General features: G+C 37.7%; 1 protein-coding gene across 1 annotated transcript; it reads left to right on the plus strand.

Annotated features, from left to right (window-relative positions):
* Positions 1–1,005: 1,005 nt before the first annotated feature.
* On the plus strand, positions 1,006–14,606 carry glra4b (glycine receptor, alpha 4b). The gene is given in 11 exon segments (XM_077241229.1): positions 1,006–1,026; positions 1,029–1,312; positions 2,655–2,782; positions 4,671–4,738; positions 4,988–5,211; positions 5,338–5,420; positions 5,507–5,644; positions 7,833–8,047; positions 11,301–11,459; positions 13,542–13,646; positions 14,127–14,606. Coding segments are annotated over 11 exon segments (1,713 nt in total). The 3' UTR covers positions 14,415–14,606.
* The last annotated feature ends 461 nt before the right edge of the window (positions 14,607–15,067 follow it).

Raw genomic sequence — 15,067 nt, forward strand, 5'->3', positions numbered from 1 at the left:
AGCTCAGTTGGATTTCTCTTTGTTTCAGTTGTTTTTCTTACACCCACTCTTCTTGTCTTATTTTTTTCTCTTTTACTCCATGTCTTTATCCTAGAGTGTCCGTTTCATGATGGAGATGGATGGAATGATGGAAACTGTGTGTTCCTGCAAACTATGTTTTCTAAAACACATTTTCAGCTTTCAATAGGCTATATATATATATATATATATATATATATATATATATATATATATATATATATAGAGAGAGATATATATATATATATATAGATAGATAGATAGATAGATATAAAGATATATAGATATAAAATATATAGCCTATATATGCCACACAAATAAATATATAGAGTGAGGCATTTACAGCATTACAAAAGATTTCAAAAAGATTTTAAATTCATGCTGTTCTTTTGAACTTCATCAAATAATTAAAAATAAAATGTTTTGATTTTTTCATGATAATATATTTTATGTACATAATGTTGATAATAATATAAACTTTATAATGAGATTTCTGTGAAAAACATAAAAAAATCTTTCCTACCCAAAACTTTTGAACAGTAGTGTTTATACGTTTCATATTTACTAAGAGATTACATGCAGTATTTGTAACGTTAAAAATAAATTTGTCTCAAAACGTGACTATTGAAGCAAACTGACAGGCACAAAGGTGATTAAAAATGGTGGGAAATTCAAATTAAATGGTGACCAGTCACAGAACCTACAATCTAAACTGTCTCTAATACATAATTTGAACCTAAATTCTTACTGTTAAGTAACAGGAAGCCCATGTTATGGGTCATCTATTGTCAAGAATATAGATATCAGAAGAGATGGATGGATGGATGGATGGATGTTTGTCTTCTGCTGCAGTGCGTCTTGGGATGTGGATCTGGAGCCCCTCAGGTGGAGTCGTGTCACAGTTGTTTATTCTGATAAAAGTCTTTAAACGCATTACGCCCTGTTGCCTTCTCTTTTCTCTATGGAAGAACTGCACCTCAGGCTAACATGTGGACAGAGAGAGAGAGAAAAAAAAGAGCAGAAGACCCCCTGTACACACGCGCGCACACACACATTCTTCTCTTAGTGTGCCCATCTCGGGATGCGGTGCTCAGTCAGATGGCAGTGGAGGAGAGACCAGAGTGCATCAGAATGGGCGTCCTGCCCCTCCATAACACATCTGCTTATTGAGATCTAGCCACGGGACACCAGAGAGGAAAAGAGAACAGCTGAATATTGAAAGGATGTTTTCTGTGTTCTGGAGGATCCTGCTGGAGCTCTTACTGGTTTGTTGGATGTTTGAAGGGGTCATCAGGTGAGTTTTTCACAGGTGTGCCATCATTCCTCACTGGTTTCACCATGTAATTCATTAAAATATTTGTAGAAGCTTTTTGTGAAGATCCAAATATAGTTTTAAAATGTCTTCAGAAGAACTCAGGTGTATCTGTGTAATTGGTTAAAATGACCAGTTTCTTCCTTAATATTTTTTTTCCATATTTGTGTGTGTTTGTGTGCTCAGTCGTCTGTATTTGTCTTGTGTGTTCAGTTCAGAAGTCTTCATGGGTGATAGGTTTATTTTAATCCCGGGGAGCATTCTTATGTTTCCAAGTGTGTGTTTGTGTGTGTGTTTGTTGGCTTTTTGTATCTGGGTCTCTGAAGTATGAGGCTGACACATAGAGACAGCTCTGTCTGAAGTCATTTTTAATGTTACTGAAATTACAGATTTATTGAAGTTCACATAATGAGATTGAACTATTATTGTCCTCTCTGGAACAAGACATTGCTTGTTCTTCACTCACCTGAGGATGCATTTGTTGTGTGTTTATTTCCATTCTCTGTACGCTGTCTGAAACGGACTTTATACTTTCACAAATCGAATTTGCCACAGTTCTGCTTACAAACAGACAGCGAAATTGAAGAGGAACTGGACCAGAAAAATTCTCTAAATATGGAATAAGATTCAAAGTGTGTGTGAGAAAGAGCTGTCTTTTTCCCTACTTGGACTTCCACTTAACTCTTTCTTAATAAAATATTAACACCTTCAACAAACTGCAATTAGGTCCAAGGCAATAAAAATGCCAATGCTATTTTATTTTGTACTGCACCCACACAGAGAAACAGACAGGATGTGTCCAGTGGAGGGTTTTTTAATAAAACATGGGGCAGATGTTCTTATGTGTTCATTTAAAGGCTTATTAAAGGCTTTAAATTAGCGAGCAGATTTCCCACCGCTATTCACTTTTCAAATTTGCATACATTATTACCAAAGCATTCAGTCAATAATGGAATGATAATAAAGCCTTTTGGCACCAGTGTATGTTAAAATGAACAACAGAAAGAGCTCATAGAGAGTATACTTATTAAACCACACACATATACGGTCCAAAAGTCTGACACCACAATGGGATTCTGGTCATTTAAAATCTGAAAGTTTCTGAAGACAAAGAGGAAGAGATGAATGCAAAGCACATCAGTTGTTCAATATTAATGGTTGAGGGAAATCTAATTCACAAGGATTTTGAAAAAATGCAATTTCATTAGTGGTCTCAGACTTTGGACCCCACTGAAAAACAAACAGCTCATTAATATGATGATTCTGTTGGAGGTGGGTGTAGATCTGATGTGAATTATTATTAATAATATTTCATCTCTCTCAGGTGTGTGTTTAGCAAGGAGCTAAAATCTCCCAGCAGTAGGGTGAAGCCCATGTCACCGTCTGATTTTCTGGATAAACTAATGGGGAAAACATCTGGATATGATGCTCGGATCAGGCCCAACTTTAAAGGTACTCCACTCCATATTTAGATTTTTAACTTCTTTTAAAGGAACAATTCACAAAAAATCCAAATGTGAGTGTAGCGAGTGATGAGTGCATCCCACAATGTATGCAAATGAGTGCATTTATATATATATATATATATATATATATATATATATAACCTATATAGAATAATATATATAATTTATAAAATAAATGTATTTGCTGTCACTTTTCATCATAATGCAAATAAAAATAGACGTATTAATTTCATTAAGAAAAAAGTTTTGAATGGTAGTGAATATGGTGATTTTATTTACTGTATATAAAAGCAATTGTAGACCATACTGAGCAAAATCTCACTCACTGTACATTTTACCGACACACCAGCAAAGCAATAGCTTAGTGTTGAATCTCCATTGTACTATTTTGTACTTCCCTTCTGCTGAATCTTGCTGATGGACAGACACATAAGGCTGGAAGGACTTTAAAAGTTGGTCTACTATGGTCTTTCTCTTGTCACTCACTCTCTCTTCTTTCAATGATAGCCTGGTCATTTTTAAACATCACATAAGGCAATACAGAAGTATGTAAAACTGCTGTTGCAGCTTAATCTCTTGTACATAGATTGTTTTGGCAGGAAAATTTGATGTGGCCAGCAAATAATATATTTACATTCTCTCTGAGCCTTGCATGTGAAAAAGTGCTGCAGCCTGAAAACACAGAGCAACATAAGATCTCATTAAACTATGTGCCCCCCCCCCCCCCCCCATGGGTTCTCTGGTCTATTTTTTCCCTTCCCCACCTCACACAGACTCCCAGTGACCATTCAACCAGAGAAACCCACAGGCGAAAACCGACAGAATACGAGACTTTCAGCCCCAGTCGATGAGAATGATTTCAGAAACATGCAGGATACGGCTGTCAGCTCACGCTAGATTTCTCTCCGTAAAAAGTGTCACAACAGCTTCTGTGAGGATTTGTGAGGGCCAGTTTCTCCGTTGGCATTAGGGCCATTTAGTTTGCCATGCTGTCCACTCGAGTGCATGTTAACCCACAGACCTAAATAAGTCTTTTCCATTCCTTCTCTTGCTTATGTTTTTAAAACTGGAATTTGTTTTTTTATTTATACTTTTTCTTTCCTCATTTTTTCTCATGATCTCTCTCTTGCATTCTCTCTGTGGGCGTCTCTGAGCTCGTGTATATTTCATATCTGTTCTACATCTCAGAGATGTGGCTGTCAGTGAGTGTGGGGGGAATGTCCCTTCTGATAAGCTATATATATCCTTAATGTCATGAACGTTAAATCAATAAATAAAATGCTGCAATCAAATATTTACAGAGCAACCGAGTGCTAATTAATCATGTCGGCTAAATCAGCATAGCCAGTCGTATAGTTCATGAATGAGGCATTTTACAATTGTCTGGTTCGCTATGCTTTCATGTTCATGAAAATGCTTCATCACTTGTAAATTGATTTAACAGTCTTGGACAACCTCTTCAGTATTTTGTCTGTTGCTATCTGTTGCTATTTGCTGCTTGAGGATTTATTTTTATTCAAGACACTGAAGCTGACACAGCGGGTCAATTCTGCTTGAATTATTTATCTAATCTAACATGTTAAAATGGTTGACACATATGTTGAGTTTTTTTAAAATATTTTTCTTTTCGGCCACAATGGGCCTGGATCAAATTTTTAGTTGACTGGTATTGCTGCTGAGAAAAAAAAACTGCTTATACTAGCCTAAGATTATTTGTTAATTTTGCTTTGCTGGATTTAGTCAGTCTGGCTGACCAGTAAAACATAAGGCTGGACAAGCTAGAAAGCAGGTAAGACCTGTGAAGCATTTTAGTCTGGTTTAAGTTTTGAGAGAGATGCTTATGTTTCTTACGATGTTCTCTTTTTTCTTTTCAGGTCCTCCTGTAAATGTCACCTGCAACATTTTTATTAACAGCTTTGGTTCCATCACAGAGACCACCATGGTACGTACACACACACACACACACACACACACACACACACACACACACACACACACACACACACACACACACACACACACACACACACACACACACACACACACACACACACACACACACACACACACACACACACACACACACACACACACACACACACACACACACACACACAGACAGACAGAATTTCAATATTTAAGTATTTTACTGCTTTGCCATCTGATAAATTTCTAAACACTAACTCCACAGGATTATCGGCTGAATGTTTTTCTACGGCAACAGTGGAATGATCCACGGTTGGCTTATAAAGAGTATCCAGATGATTCCCTGGATCTGGATCCATCCATGCTGGACTCCATCTGGAAGCCAGACTTGTTCTTCGCCAATGAGAAAGGCGCCAACTTTCATGAGGTCACCACGGACAACAAGCTGCTGAGGATTTTCCAGAATGGAAATGTGCTGTATAGCATCAGGTGCGATATCAGCCCCTATAGGTAATAATTCCAAACTATTACATGAAATATAATCATAAATGCCTATCTTTCTCTCTCTCTCTCTCTCTCTCTCTCTCTCTCTCTCTCTCTCTCTCTCTCTCTCAGACTCACTCTAATTCTGTCGTGTCCTATGGATCTGAAGAATTTTCCAATGGATATACAGATTTGTACTATGCAGTTAGAGAGCTGTAAGACTCAGCATCATCAACTAATCTCATTTTTATCTCATTTCTCTTTTATATGCCCATTATTCTCTCTGTCTCTCTCTCTCTAGTTGGCTACACTATGAATGATCTGATATTTCAGTGGTTGGATGAAGGCCCAGTGCAAGTGGCTGATGACCTTATGCTGCCCCAGTTTGTCCTGAAAGAGGAGAAAGACCTGGGATACTGTACAAAACACTACAACACTGGTACAGCACTAAATACCGCAGTAAAGCTTTAACTGACATACAGCACTGTTGTGCACTGTGATGTACAGCACAATGCTATTGCAATTCCACATTTATTATTTTTTATTTTGATATAAGTAGTTAAACATTTCATAAGTGCTTAGATAATAAATGTTATGAGGAATAATAATGGCAAATAGGTTTTTAGAAGTAAAAATAATAATTGATGCTTGTCCGTACACTATGATGGGATGCTAGGCTGTTGCTATTGTGGTAAATTTTTCCCCTACGCACACCTGACTTAGGTTGAACTGAGTGTCCCTGACACCTGAAAATATTACACTCAGTTGAGTTCACCTCTGACCGCTTGGGTTGACGCCTAAGTCTAGCTATTCTGACCGCATAAAGTGCCTAAGAATTATAGTTACCTGACCGCAATCTAACCCTGCCTAAGAGTCTCAAAAAGAGTAGAACGACGTCTCGCTCCCTTTCGAACACACTTGGGAATAAGGTCTCTAGTGTTCTTAAACTGCTCCACACTATCACTTGGAAATAGAAGAGCTCTAGTGTTTCGCTAAATAACTTGTTCCACTAACTAACTTGCTGCGCAGCATTAACTAGACAGACTCCAGACAATGCCTTTATAATCACGGCCGGAGGATCTCAGACAAATCTCAGAGAGAATCCCACCAGCAAAAAGAATACAACAGTTTTTATAGAATAGGACCATGGCAAAAATGAGACATTACATAATTTCCTCACAATTTGATTGGTTCTTCATATGCAAACCCTTCTGTTACTAGGTAGGAGCAAACTTAGATCATTTTTGAGAAAAGGTTAAAAGTACAGTTGATTACTCAATATGTCATTAACTATTCTAGACTGTTATATATTTTTCATATTGTCTAGCCAGCATCTCAGAATTTTTTCCACTGGTTTCGACACAAACTTCACAGTACATTTTGTTCAAATGTCAGAATGTTAGGCCTTGTAAACTCACACTCGATCGGCCCAAGGTCCAGCATCCGACCAGCACGGAAGCTACGTGTTACTGTCTTTTCTCGCGGCAAAGTGTTTTTGATTAAATTCAATACATTTTCTCATATGTATTAACTCGTTATTTCATCTGACTCCATAAATGAAAAAGATTTTAATGATATCCGTGCATCATTAAATGTGAGCGAATGTTTGACTATTCATTTGAACTCTAATGTAAATAATGTCAAAGTCAGTTAGAATAATCAAATGTAAAAAATTATTATGTCAGGTAAATCATAACAATTTCATAATCAGTTCAAAGATAATCAGTACAAAACTTCAAATGCTCTTGAATAAAGAGGAGAAATTAGAAATACATGAAGCTGAGAGCTTCACGGGCTGATCTGAGGTACAGAAAAGCCCTTATTCTTTTGCTGCATTCCATTATATAGCCAGAACCTCCTTCACATGGTAATTTGCATTCGGAGGTCACACATTTTGTGAGTAGACGACCATTTGCCTGAAAGTCACACCCTTTTGCGTGCAAGATATTTCTTAACTCTTAAGAACTTTATTACCTTTTGGTTTACTTCTTTGGGAATGAGACATTTGTACCAGTCGCACTGAGAGATTTCAAATGATGTATAAAACTGTATGATAATTGTTCACATTAAAACCCTATATATTTTGGATGAATTTCAGATGATATCAGCATGAGGGAAAAGAAATGGGGGGGAGAATGGGGGATCAAGGTAAAAGATGTAGATTAGAATGATTCTGGGGTGAGACTCGTGTCTCGAATGGTGCACAAGAGTGAGTGGAAATGGTAATTTCCTTTGTTCTTTTAGAGAATAGCCCTCTCTTACAGTTCTTCCAGTTTTTCCAGTCTTACAGCCTAAAGGACATGTAAGGTTAGATGTTAGAATTATGATTAGTTTGATATACAGTTTACTATTTTATTTATTAAAAAATCCATCACACTATGCAGTTGCTAAGGTTTTCTAAATGTGTTCTTACAATGTTGCTGTGCAGTTGCTGTGGTGTTTTGGGTTGTTGCCAGGGGGTTGCTATGGGGTAGCTGAGGTGTTCTCAGTGGTTGTTATTATGTTACACTGCTGCAAGGGTGTTCGGGTTGGTTGCCAGGGGGTTGCTATGTGTTTGGTTAGTATAAGAAACTGTAAATGAGGCTAATTTATTCTTGCTGTCTAACATGAGTGTATGTTTCACCCAGGCAAGTTCACTTGTATAGAGGTGAAGTTTCATCTGGAGAGGCAGATGGGTTATTACCTGATCCAGATGTACATTCCCAGCCTCTTAACTGTTATCCTGTCATGGGTCTCCTTCTGGATCAACATGGATGCTGCCCCGGCCAGGGTCGGGCTGGGCATCACTACAGTTCTCACCATGACAACACAGAGCTCTGGATCCAGAGCATCACTGCCTAAGGTGGGAGAGAATCTACTTTATCCATCCATACATTCATCCACTATCAGTCATTACTTACTCGCCCTAATGTTATCCCAAACCTGTATTACTCGTAAAAACTAGAGAATGGAGATACATCGATGTATTGGCCTCCGATATGTTCATCTGCCGATTTTTGATCCATTTAAAACCATCTGCAAATAGCATAAAAAAGGCAGATATAACAAACCGATGGTTTATTAATTACCTGTGCGAAGGCACTAAGTTCAGGAGTTCACACTTACATCAAATTAAACATAGTAAAGATTATGCGTATTTGACTTGCTGTCCAGAGGAGGGCTCCGGGCTCAGAATTTTGGCCCGAACCCAGTTTATTCCCCCCAGATGTTGTAAGAGTAGTTAGGACTAGAAGTGAGGAGATGGGGTGGTGGAGGGATGCTGTTAAACTGTCAACGAACAGAGGTAAGTCTGCTGTATATATATACCTCTTAACTCATTGACTGGGTTGATTAACTGAATGTGCTCCACTGTTTAATTAGGTTTAATTATCTGAACGTGCTCCTCCCGAACTTTGTTAAATAAAACATAATTTGTATGATGTGTGTTGCATTATCCAACGTTTTTCTCTGGGTAAAATAATTAAAGGCTCACTGAAGTGCCTTGAAACCTGCATCATTATTCAGTGTGATGACGTAATTTCCACTAAAACAGGAAGACAGAACGGGACATATCGAACAGCTCCTCCCCTTTTTTTAAATATCCAATAGCACTTAGTTTATTTCAGAACTCGGCCAGTGCCGTTGAGCTTGGTAAAGCCTCAGTTTCCTCCTAAGCTCTAACCGACCCGTTTCTTCTCCTAATCTCCTCCATATCGCTTTAAAATACAGCAGTCTGTACAGAATTCAAATGGGTCCGATATGTTTTGGGGTATGTGCCACATACGATCCTATCTGTGCTATCTTTTCCCTGGACCAGAGCAGACTGCGGCGGTTCGCGTTACACTAATGTGAAATTTGCCCCAATGGAAAGCATATTTACACCGTCCGAATCGTTATCCTATCCCCTATATAGTGCATGTGCCATTCAACATATAGAAAATAGTAATTGCGTGAACAAGTGACCAATTTAAGCGGCAGCTTCAGCGTATATTTATAATGTAGGGGATTGTACGCTTTAGATTCTAGAGAGCATTTGATTGGACAAGAAAATCTGATGAGAAGCTGAAGTGCAGAGTGATGTCATCAAAATTATTGATCCATATTGGCAGAAGTGAGAGATTATAAGTTTTGAATGCTTATACATTCTAAGTGCGAATTTTGTCATTGTTTTGGAAAACACTATAGCTTATAGATAACAGTATGGCTAACATCCAAAAAACTTCAATTTTGATTTCCTGGGGACTTTAAACACTTGCTACAACAAAATGAAATCTGTACAAAATACAGCAGGGCTCGGCAATAAGGACTACCGGGGCCAGCGTGAAATGACACTCGGGACAATTGAAATGTCACTGTCCCTTGCAGCACGAAAGTTTGTGCATTGCACATGTTTTTAAGCCTTGCGAATTTAAATATCCAAGCGCAAGAAGACGCGAAAGAGAACGCAATTCTTCTCACTATTTGAGCACAAGCCTCGTTGATTTGAGTTCTCTTTTACTTTTAATTCATCCAAAATTATATCAAAATGCCCGTCTTGGCAAGTATCCTTGTAAACACAGTCGGCTATGCCTTAAATGAACGTAAACAGTTAAGAAATAAAATGCTTGTGTACCAGTATATTGAATTCATGAAGCTCTTAAAGTGACAGCAGCAGAATATTCCTGTTGCCCTGATGTTTTTATGTTGAATGAGGTTGCCTATTCAAAACAAAGGCGTAGCTTGATGTCGCTGAAATTGGGCGCAGAATCATGGAAGATGTTGTCTTCACCTCACAGCCGGTGGAAAAGAATCCACCGGGACTTGGACAAAAATAATATTCATGGATGAGATTATTAACGTTACTGTAGAATAAAACAGAGAAGGGCCGAATGCTATGGGAGCGAAACAAGGCCGCTGAAGCGATTTCTAATGAGAGACGAACGTGAGAATTGCCCTGAGGGCAGCGGAACTTTTATTATGTCACAGACGCCGCTTCCGCTTCTTCAGGTCCAGTGTATGTGGGGTAACGCAGGGCTGTTTTATATTTTACATTTGTCTGTTGAAAATTATGTTATAACGTTACTCTGTGCGTTCGCTCGGCGGCTGCTATGAGACATTTGTTGCACACTGCAGTAAGCTGGATCGATATTAAAATATCATATTAATAAATTCTGGATGGCTTGTGTTGCTAAATGGCATGCGATTAATATATTGTATGACAGAGAAAATGCTGCATTACTGTTACTAAAAATAAAGCTGCATCTGATTATGTTATAGTCACTTGACAAAATAGAGTTTTTCTCTGTGACATGGTAAAAACATGTTACTCGTGGAAAATCAAGAAAAAAAATTCAATTCAAACAATAAGACTAACAGTGTTGAGCTGTATAACAATGAATAGTTTTCTGTCTATACATTTATCCAAAACAGTTGTTCCATTTTCTAATAAAACATAATATATTAAAGTATATATATTTAAACATTCTTGGAAACACTTGGGATAATGCAAGTATACAACTCAACAAAATATATAACACTGTTCTAGTGGTTTTTGGATATTTTAATGCAAAAATCGTACATATTGCGCCTTTAATCAAACAACAAAAGACACACAAAAAAATCGCTCACTACTCTTGACTAAATAACTTTTGTAACTTTAATAAGGATTCATGTATATTTAAATTTTACAATGAAGAAAACATATTGCATTTTATTATTTTATTTCTGTACCTGAAAACTTTGCCCCTTTACTGAAAAGCAATGCTTATTTTATATATCTTTGTTCTGTTGTATTTACGTTGGCTTGTTAAATGTTAAATGGATCCAATCCATGATAACTAGAAAAGATTTTATGATGCAGCAATAAACTAGCTAGCATACCTTAATGCATTCGTTTTTGAACTTTGCTAATTTAAAACACAATCAAAACACTAATCTATTTTAATGACAAAAGTTCAAATAAGAGAGCAAAGCCCCTCCCCCGTCCCCAAAAAAATCACATTTGTGCATTCCTAGTTAAAACTGTTTTTTTTCTGTTAATCAACAGTATTTGAGAGATTCTTAATGTATGTTGAATCACCAATGTTCCTTTAACATAGACTGTTTGCATTAACTACGCTGTGTGTGCATATGTACAGGTGTCCTATGTGAAAGCTATTGACATCTGGATGGCAGTGTGCTTGCTGTTTGTCTTTGCTGCTTTGCTGGAGTATGCAGCAGTTAACTTTGTATCCCGGCAACACAAAGAATTCTTCAAACTGCGGAGAAAACTACGGGAGGAACAACGCTACAGAGCTGTGAGTGGCAGTCAGTAACTCTCCTCTGTTGTACACGCACGACATGCATTTAGTGCCCTTAAGATACTGTACAACCACTGTGTCCCTTTGATGTTTCATGAGAAGCCGACTAGAGCAGAGAGGGATGGTCAGTGATGGCATAAAAAGTATGTCATGAATATTGCACAGAGTAATACTATTATTTCCACATAAAAATATGGGACAACATGAATGGAAAGAGATTGAAAGAGCTGCAGGATTTTAAATATGGAGAATGTCCCAGTGATGCCCAATACGAAATGCTTAGCTGAACTGATAAATTAAACTTCATTTCTCTTTTAAAGTTGAAATCTGTAATGTCTGGGCTATCAGCTCCACCAAATGGAATTGCTGAAATTAAAATTGTATTCAAACAGTTTTTCTGAATTTTAATCTACTATTGGTTGGTGAGACAGATAGTCCCGCCCCAAGCTCACGCCATTGGTTGATCCATTGTTGTTGGGTCAAGCTCAAATAAACAAAGCAGTATTTTAATAACACCAAAGACAGAGCAAGTCAAGTGTTTATAATGTTTCAAATACAAATGGCTTTCTAATAGTTTCTAAATATTAAGCTGTCACATATATTAAGAAGACAGTATTTTAACTTTGAAAACACTCTTAATTTTTAAGCTCTAGAAATGTAGTTTGTGTTATTTATACTTGATGACAATGGCTATAAAGGTAGATCTCATGAATCCTGTCAAGAACATGTGTTTTATGTTTTTTAAGTGAAAGTAATATATAATTTGCTTTTTAAAAATATGTGAAATGAGTGAAAACATACAAACAAACCCTTAAGAAAAACATCCAGATGCATTACGCTAATGAGAATGGGGGGGGGGGGGGGGGGGGGGGGGCACTGCACTTTTAATGGTCCTAAAAATAGGCTTCCTTTTCTTTATGCTACATATAATTATTTTGTCTTTTGATTTTTGAGGTGTATTATGACCCAGACATGCCCTTTGTCTGCCTGGAATAGGAGGCTATTCCCAGACAGACTCCTCTCAGGAGTTTTAGTCTGCAAATATTGCAGTTATTTCCTTTTCTTTGTTACTCCGCTCTTAACCAGCTAGTTGAGAGAACATCGTGACTTTCTTTTGGACACAGCAGACACTGTCCTGCTACAAAGAGCAGAGAGAATAAATATTACACCATCCTGTCCTTTTCTATTCCTCCTCCATATTCCCTCTATTGCCCTGCAGGGCAGGTTGTGTGTATATGTGTGTTTGTGTGTGTGTGTTTGAGTGGGGTGAGTTGGTGGCGCTATGTCCCCTCATTTGCCTTAGGGATGCTGTTAGGCATATAACATGCAAACACGCTTACACACTACTGCACTCAAGCTTTTAGGCATAATGTACATATAAAAACACACACCATTGTGAATGTGGTGTTAGCCACATACATACTAAAACACACATACACTCTGTCTGGCTGTTTGGTCACAGCAGCACGGTGCAATAGGCTGTATGATCTTATGTGCGCCAAGTCACCCAAAGCAGTGACCTGAACACAACATGATTCAACGCAAATGCACCAAACTGACTGGATCTCATACTCAAAAAAGCATCCTTTCCCAAAGGAACAAATACACTGTCATTGTTGATCTCTCTCTCTCACACACACACAGAAATACATTGAAGATATCACCAAGAATAAATAACCTCCCGGAAAAGAAAAGAGAAAACTTGAGGAAAGCCAAAGAAAGCTGGCACAAAAAAGAGAAAAAGCCAAGGAAAATTGCTGCAGCTGACAAAACATATTTAGACTGAAAAACTAAAAGAAAATGCATGTATCTTAGAGAGTAAATGCCTTGTTTAAAACACTAAATGGTTCAGAGTGGAACCTGCTCCCTAGCTTAGTTATGTCTTAACAAATTAAAGATATAACTGTAGTAATGTTCATGCCCACCAGAGAGTTTTAAGGTACATTGTGACCCCATTTCATATCTCTAATGCATGTTTACAGAGAAGCCAGGGAGGTCTGTTGAAGATGGTAAGAGAATCTTTTATTGTTTGAATAAATGATGAATCCGTTTTTAAATTTGTCTTTGTATTGTCTTCAGGCCTCTGGTCAGGCTGGAGGAGCAGAGACGAAGAACAAAAGCAACAACGTCACAGGGAGCACACCGAGTAAAAGCACACAACGCAAATGCAGTGCCTGCGCACAGGTATATGCACCAACAAATCTATTTACTTATATATATACTTGATTCTGATTGGTCAATTGTGACATTGAGCGGTCAAATATCTTTATGTAATGACCATGATTGATGGCAACGTAATGGTGCTACTTTCATGTCTCCCACATTACTCTGCTGTCTTTCCTGTTTCATAAAAATGGATTTCTAAAACTTTCCAGTTAAAGCAAAAAAAAAAAAAAACTTGAATGTTCCCTGCCCCTCATGTACTCACACGCTTTCATATAGTATGTTACTGTTCAAACGTTTTGTGACAGTAAGATTTAGTTTTTAAAGAAAGGAATGCTTTTATTCAGCAAGTTTTGCATTAAATTGTTTAAAAAACAGTAAAGACATTTATAATGTTACAAAAAGATTTCTATTTAAAATCATTCTAAATTCTATTCATTAAAATCCTGAAAACAAATGTATCAGTTACAGGTTTACATGGTTTTGTTTTTGTTTCATCAGCAAGAGCAGTTAGCCTCACAGAATCAGGACCTGTACTTCACGGGATACGAGATGGACACCTGTCTGTCTGGGGACGGGCCTCTCTCTGAGGCTGCTGCCATGTTTGCGGGCCTGCCGCCTGGCCACATTCTGTTTGACATCCGCCGGCGCTTCGTGGAACGGGCTAAACGGATCGACACCATCTCACGAGCCGCCTTCCCCCTCAGCTTCCTTGTTTTCAATGTACTCTACTGGTTCACGTACAAAGTGCTTAGAAACGAGGACATTATCCCTGCACTGCGGCCCTGACTAGCTTTACAACTTAAGAACTTTACAGTATCCCATTTTGAGAGCCAGTTAAAATCCAATGCGAGGATGAGATCCTGTATCAAGGATATTGAAAAATCAACACTTTTTCTCTGCATAAGTGAACTACAGTATATGCATGTGTCTAAGAACACAGCTAAATAAACCTTTAGTTTATATGCAGAAAGACTGAATCAATCAAGATGGTTTTTTTTGCATTGAGCACATTTGTTTCTGTCGGTTAAAAATAAATTTGTCCCCATGGCTGTTTGAGGAAGACATTGAATAGACCTTAATGCTGCTTCATGGATTAAAAATAACGATCGGCAAATAAGCCCGAATTCAAGAGACCATATCATTTTCAGTGCAAATGAAAGCATAAGTTTGGTTGTGGTGACAGGTCACGAGGAAAGGCTTGTTTGACAGTTATTTTCTAGTCATGCATGTATAGACCTACATAAATAGGAAAGCACCAAAATCTCAATACGAGCTTTCATTTTATTGACAGGCATCAAATTGGCTATAAAAACGGACAAAAATGTAATCGTAAATTCACACTGCTCATGCTTAAAATATATATTTTTTCAGGTCGATGAATGTGCCTGTACTTGGAGCAAAAAGACCAGACAATGAATGCCTTTTTAAGACATCTTTTC

This window comes from Siphateles boraxobius, unplaced genomic scaffold, assembly GCF_051911475.1.
Source record: "Siphateles boraxobius isolate OS27281-9 unplaced genomic scaffold, OSU_SipBor_1 24, whole genome shotgun sequence".
NCBI classification, from domain to species: Eukaryota; Metazoa; Chordata; class Actinopteri; order Cypriniformes; family Leuciscidae; genus Siphateles; species Siphateles boraxobius.